Source organism: Cyclopterus lumpus, chromosome 21 (assembly GCF_009769545.1).
Source record: "Cyclopterus lumpus isolate fCycLum1 chromosome 21, fCycLum1.pri, whole genome shotgun sequence".
NCBI lineage: Eukaryota > Metazoa > Chordata > Actinopteri > Perciformes > Cyclopteridae > Cyclopterus > Cyclopterus lumpus.
The window spans coordinates 6,900,143-6,906,685 of record NC_046986.1 but is presented as its reverse complement, the minus strand read 5'-3'; the positions used below and the strand labels follow the sequence as shown (position 1 = coordinate 6,906,685).

At 46.2% G+C, this 6,543-nt stretch overlaps 1 protein-coding gene across 2 annotated transcripts; it reads left to right on the top strand.

The window, feature by feature from the left end:
• Positions 1–5,988, top strand: mstnb (myostatin b). Of its 2 annotated transcripts, XM_034561726.1 has the most exons (4): positions 1–276; positions 2,575–2,898; positions 3,257–3,627; positions 4,385–5,988. In XM_034561726.1, exons 1-4 carry the CDS (start codon positions 240–242, stop codon positions 4,763–4,765), a joined length of 1,113 nt encoding a protein of 370 aa, XP_034417617.1. In that variant the 5' UTR covers positions 1–239; the 3' UTR covers positions 4,766–5,988. The 2 variants fall into 2 exon arrangements, with proteins under 2 accessions (XP_034417617.1, XP_034417616.1); XM_034561725.1 differs by lacking the exon at positions 1–276 and having other exon boundaries at positions 2,122–2,898.
• Positions 5,989–6,543: the final 555 nt, after the last annotated feature.

The window sequence follows — 6,543 nt, the reverse complement described above, 5'->3', positions numbered from 1 at the left end:
CCTATTTCGTGTGCATGACACGGGCACGTCCGTCTCCGGCTCTGAGAGCACTGCTGCTGGCTGTTTTTTTGTTGTAAGCCCGTGTCTCCCATCTGTTCCACTAACCGAGCTCTTGGGCCTGATTCACAGCGACGGCTTCTTTCCATTTTTTTTTTTCTAGGACTGTGCACATCACAAAAACATGTGCTCCATTCAGAAAGCTGCACGCTGTGGTCACCACCACGACACCGAGCAGGCCCATGAATGACTCACGCACAGCGGAGAGAGTCTCTCACTGTGAGTAAAAACAACATTTTGGATACAGAGGAAATTTAAAATCATATTAAAAATCATCTGTCAGATCTGGTGTTGTGTTAAATTAGATTAAATATGGAGGCGAGTGTGTCTTAATGTTAATGTGTGCACCAACATGTGAGAGCATCAATTAGCTGTCAGACAGACACGTGGGATTTGGAAACACCTCCGCAGACATGAGATCAGAATGACTGTGATCCCGTAGAGCTGGACATACTTTTGACAGTGTGGCAAAGGCGTCGGGGGGGTTTCCTCCATAAGCAACCAAAAAATACAAAATAAATAACCCAAGGTCGTTCAAGTAAACAATAATCCGGACATCATCTGGTGTGGTTCTTGTGTGCAAGAAAAAAATATATAAATATATATCCAAAGTTGCTGCTGCTCGCCGGTTTGGTTACTGCAGAATAAAGGGCTCCGGATCCGATTTAGTCATAATCTCTAATTAAAATAAAACATCCCCAACCTGGTGGACCAGACGGAGGGTTGCCTGTTGCCTTCACGCCGGTCCGACGCCGAGTGCCGCTCCTCAGCAGATGTCTGGACGGAGTTCAGGAGCGACGACACTGCGCGAGCTGCAGCGGCGCTCAGGGGAGAGGAGAGCGAGAGCCGCCGTGTGAGAAGACGCTGGTGCGACACCGCCATCTGGCGGCGACACGGAGATACTGCACCGAATTAAAAATCGGGGGAGGTGGTTCTTTACTTGAGTAAAAGTGACAATGTTTTGTTATGGGCTACATTAGTGATTTATTATTCATCACTGTAAGAGTTTTACATGTTTAATACTAAAAAGTTATTCTTTGAATTAACTTTTTACGTATTTCCATTGGATGAAATAGCTTTTTTCTTTCAGCCTTAAGTATCTCTGTTAGGCCTGCATAGTTTACTTTGGTTTGATCAACTTCATTTTACTAATCACATTTCCGTTCTTTTAAAATCAAGTTTGGACACAACCCTTGGCAAATAAAATGTAATCAAACAAATCCCAGTGAATTAAAATGGATACAACCCTAATAATAACCGCCCAAGTAATCTAGGTTGGAAAAATAAGTTAATAAGTTAAATTGGCCCAACATGTTACACACTTGAGAGAGCGGAGTGGACTCTGAACGCACCAGGGCTCATGTGAAGTGACGCACCGTGTTAGGTTCAGGGACATGTGCGTTACTAATATTCCTCAAGCCGACTGGAAAGTTGCTTTTCCAGAATGCATTTATGACTTTTCAACCTTAAATCCTCTTACTCATTTTACATTGTAAAAAATCATCAGATTGTTCCAGGTCTGATCTGAATGACATGCAGTGGCCACACGGTGGCGCTGTCCTCTCACGCGCCACAGCCAGGTTCACCAACGAGGACTTGGACAAGTCCTGGACAGATAGTTTTCTTTATCTTTGCGCATTTCTTTTTTTTCCTCCTCCATTTCTTGTATTTATCCCTGTGCGCCTATTTTAATTTGTGTAGTGTCCACGTTCCGATCATCAGCTTCTCTCACCTCGACAATGACTACAAGTATAACTCCTATATTTTTAATCCGGGATGAAATGTATTTCAATAAGGCTCCTCCATGTATGTACCTGTCATCGAAGTTAAACGTGCAAATGTGACAACAACAGTAGATTTAAGATGCATTATTTTCAAACAGGCCTCGTGTCTTTCATAATTTCCTGAATATGGTATTCTGTTAATATGTGAATTTGCTCATGAAGTCAAGTCAGACTTCCACATGATGCATCGATCTGGAGCACAAACGCGACATCACGTGAAATGAAGACGGACCAACCGAACGCCAAAGAGCCTCGTGCGTAAAGGTGCCGCGGTGACGGAGATCACGTGCACATCCACCCAGAAGCCCTTTGCGCAATCACTGTCAAAAAAGTGAATTTATTCACCCGTGGACACGTTAAGCACATGCCCACAGTCTCCATCCCTTTATGGGTTGACAACGAGAAAAAAAAAGGAAAAAAAAGGTCGTCATGTCAGTCGGTTAGAACTCATTGTTGCCCGTCCAGCCAATCATAGTTTTTGACGACACAAAAGAGGCTAAAGTTGGAGTATAAAAAGGTGTGCGCTAATAAAGTATGATGCCTATCAGAGTGCGACATTAATCCAAACACAGTCCAGTCGCGCAGGAGTTCCAGCACACACACACACACACACACACACACACACACACACCAAGGGATCTTTATTTTTAAACCAAACTGCACACCGTAGAGACGATGCATCCGTGTCAGACGGTGCTGTATCTTAGCGCGCTGATTGCTTTGGGTCCAGTAGTTCTGAGCGACCAGGAGACACACCAGCAGCAGCCCTCCGCCACCGGCCCCGAGGACACGGAGCAGTGCCCCACCTGCGAGGTCCGGCAGCAGATCAAGTTCATGCGGCTCAACGCGATCAAATCTCAGATTTTGAGCAAACTGCGAATGAAAGAAGCTCCGAACATCAGCCGAGACATCGTGAAGCAGCTCCTGCCCAAAGCGCCGCCGCTGCAGCAGCTGCTCGACCAGTACGACGTGCTGGGAGATGACAACAAGGCTGTGGCTATGGAGGAGGACGATGAGCACGCCATCACGGAGACCATCATGATGATCGCCACTGCACGTAAGTCTTTATGTCGCTTTGTTTTTGTCGCGTTGATGCAAAGCAGACCGTCATGACGTCTCCAGAAATGGAGCTTTTACGCACGGAAAAGACGCGTATTTATTTTGGCAACACTGTAGCTTTACCAGGTTTTGATATTGGATATGTGGATATACCAGCATTACCAATATTTATAATTGTATATGGGTCGGTGCAGTTTGGAAGACTACATTTTATTCGCCCACTCTCAGAGTGCCATTGTCGCGTCGGGGATGTTTCTTTCCACCAGTTTATTTATTTCTGTGAATTTTAACCGCACGTGACCTTTAACCCCTTTCTTTCTTTCTTTCTCTCTATCTCTCTCTTTCTCTCTCTTCAGCCGAGTCCGTCGTCCAAGTGGACGGGGAACCAAAGTGCTGCCTCTTCTCTTTTACTCAAAAGTTCCAAGCCAGTCGCATCCTGCGGGCTCAGCTGTGGGTGAACCTGCGCGCGTCGCCCGAGGCGACCACCGTGTTCCTGCAGATCTCCCGGCTGATGCCGGTCACGGACGGCAGCCGGCACATACGCATCCGCTCCCTGAAGATCGACGTGGGTGCCGGGGTCAGCTCCTGGCAAAGCATCGACGTCAAACAAGTGTTGACGGTGTGGCTGCGGCAGCCGGAGACCAACTGGGGCATCGAGATTAACGCCTTCGATTCGAGGGGCAATGACTTGGCCGTGACCTCCACGGAACCCGGAGAGGAAGGACTGGTGAGATGCACTCTTATTTGACCTTAAACGTTTTTATACAAGTGATCACGAGCAGTGTGTCTCATCAGTAAAGAAGTGAATAGTGTTGGTGGCAGAGCGGTTTACAATATGATTATTAATATTACACTAGTTGGACAATCCTGCATGAAACAAAACTCCTTTCTAAAAGTCCAGTGCGTTTGAGTTCCTCTGTTGTGCCGCCCTGAGGTTCTAACTTCGGGCTGTGCACCGAGGCTCTGCAGAGTCAGCAGGCGGTTAAACAGTTAAGTTAGTTTATTTCACTGCTGCAGGAGGGACTCAAGAATTAAGAACTTTTGAAAGCTGTTAATCAACACAGACTCCATGCAGGCGCACACCTGCATTTGGACAAATGCCCAGTCCACAGCTTGATTACATAAAAGTCACCTGCCCCACATTCCTTAAAGTATTCTGTGTGACTGTGCAAATCAGGGTAATTGACTGCACACACACACACACACACACACACACACACACACACACACGCTATCAATGACAAACACTTATCGTACGGCTCAGATACTGGCGCTCGCTCTGAGGCCATTAGAATACCTCAACGGCTGTGGTTAACCAACCGTCGGTTGATTTAATTTCTTTAAAACTCAAAAAGTTTCATAATATTATCGTGCCATGTTTGAGAACCAGGCCGCAAAGATTAAAAAAAAGATGCAGGAAGGAATGCTGTCATCTGCCTCCTTTTTCCAAAAGTACTCACGCAGCGCTTTTTTTGTCGTTGCAGCAACCCTTCATGGAGGTGAAGATCTCCGAGGGCCCCAGGCGCGCCAGGAGAGACTCGGGCCTGGACTGTGACGAGAACTCTCTGGAGTCCCGGTGCTGCCGTTACCCGCTCACCGTGGACTTTGAAGACTTTGGTTGGGACTGGATTATTGCTCCGAAGCGCTACAAGGCCAACTATTGCTCCGGGGAGTGTGAGTACATGCACTTGCAGAAGTATCCGCACACCCACCTGGTGAACAAGGCCAACCCCAGAGGGAGCGCCGGCCCCTGCTGCACCCCCACCAAGATGTCGCCCATCAACATGCTCTACTTTAACCGAAAAGAGCAGATCATCTACGGCAAGATCCCTTCCATGGTGGTGGACCGCTGCGGATGCTCTTGAGTTGGGACGGAGACCCCCGGCGGAGAGAGAGGGGAGGATGGAGGGGCCGTGGCTTCATCCGTCCTCCAACTTCAAAACTTTTTAACACAACCAATCCAGCAGTTCCGATGCTTTTCCTGCAGAACACGGTGCAGTAGAACCAGAGTAGAAGCCACAAACCGCCCGATCTTCCCCCCGCAGGGCAGCGCTTTCACAACCGGCATAGCTCTTTAACTTTTCTTTCCTCCAGTGAAATCTTAGCCGTAGAGGCCTTGAAGTCAGATGGATGCAGACACATACATACACACACACACACACACACACACACACACACACACACACACATACACACATGCCGGACCTCGGAGGGAATGTAGACAGAAATGATCAAAAGCTATCCAAAAACTTTTTTTTCCCCCCCTGTATCTGTGTTCTGTGCAGTCCGTGTACACACACACACACACACACACACGCCGACAGATTATACTCGTACGCCATCTCCTCCACTCCACTTGTAGCCAACGTAAAAGCTGTTACACTTCTTGCTATGTGATATGTGTTTGTGATAATCAATTTTTTCAAGTTATGTTTTCAGAGGGGGAAAACCAGGAATCGTCGTGGACTTTTTTGAAAAGGGCTTGGAAAAACCCAACTGGAGGCTACGAGTGATATTTCACACTGGTAGAACATGTTTTAGTGCACGTGGGGTCTTAGGAGATGATACTTGTATTGCATCAAACTTTAAAAACTCTCTTTTTGGGAATGAAATCCGAAAACAGAGGCGACGACGCGGTGGTCGGTCCTCAGATCCTATTGACACAAACATGTTCCACCGGGGTGAAATATTCCACTTTAGGTGTTGGCCCTGTTTTCATGTGCTCTAACACACACACACACACACACACACACACACACACACACACACACACACACACACACACACACACACACACACACACAGCAACATACCCGACCCAGGAGCACTCTCGCTCAGACATAATCTACCCAACCAAAACAGCCTGACCCTGGCCGATACACTTGAATTATTCTGATTGTAAATTCACATGACTGGACAGAAGGACTTGAACTGAAGGCAGTGAATGCAGCCTACAAATGAAAAAAAAAAAGGTGTTTTTTAAAGACAGAGAAAATGGATTGCACTATGGCACACCGATAGAAAGAATTGGTTGCTACAAATGTTGTAAAAAAAACTGATTTTGATATGTTTGCTAATTTGTATTGTATACATATGCCATCGTTTCCATTAGGAGTTGCCTTTCTAAACCACCTGTTGGTAAATGTATAAAAAAAAAAAAACACAATCTAGCAAGATAAATGATGTAATGCAGCAACTCTATATACTTGTTTTAACAAATAAAAGTTTCTAGCTTGTTTGTTGAGTTCTGTTTCTTTGAATATTTTGTATTTTGACACTACGTCCTACCAACTGCAGAGCAAAGTACGCTCATTTTCCATAAATCTGAGCTTCGAGGCTACACCGTCTCATTTAAGCTATATTTAGTCATTTAAATTCCTGGTGAAGGACGCCACATCTTCATGCATTACATTAATAAAAATCAAAAAACACATGAAATGACAATTTGCAACCATAAAAAAACCCAGCATTGGTGGCTTCGGAGATGACTTGGTATCATTCCGCTGACGCAGATCATGTGCAAAACGCTGATGTTTCAGTATCACGACACAACGTCCTGAACCTGAACGTGGTGTAAGCCGAGTACACGGGCGATGTGCATTGGCGTGCGTGGAAAGAAAAAGCGCACGCTGTCTACCCAACT

Excerpts from the sequence above, each read along its gene's own strand:
- mstnb (XM_034561725.1), top strand. The coding sequence starts at position 2,517 with ATGCATCCGTGTCAGACGGTGCTGTATCTTAGCGCGCTGATTGCTTTG. Across the intron at positions 2,899-3,256 it reads CATGATGATCGCCACTGCAC|CCGAGTCCGTCGTCCAAGTG; the intron begins GTAAGTCTTTAT and ends CTCTCTCTTCAG. Across the intron at positions 3,628-4,384 it reads AACCCGGAGAGGAAGGACTG|CAACCCTTCATGGAGGTGAA; the intron begins GTGAGATGCACT and ends TTGTCGTTGCAG.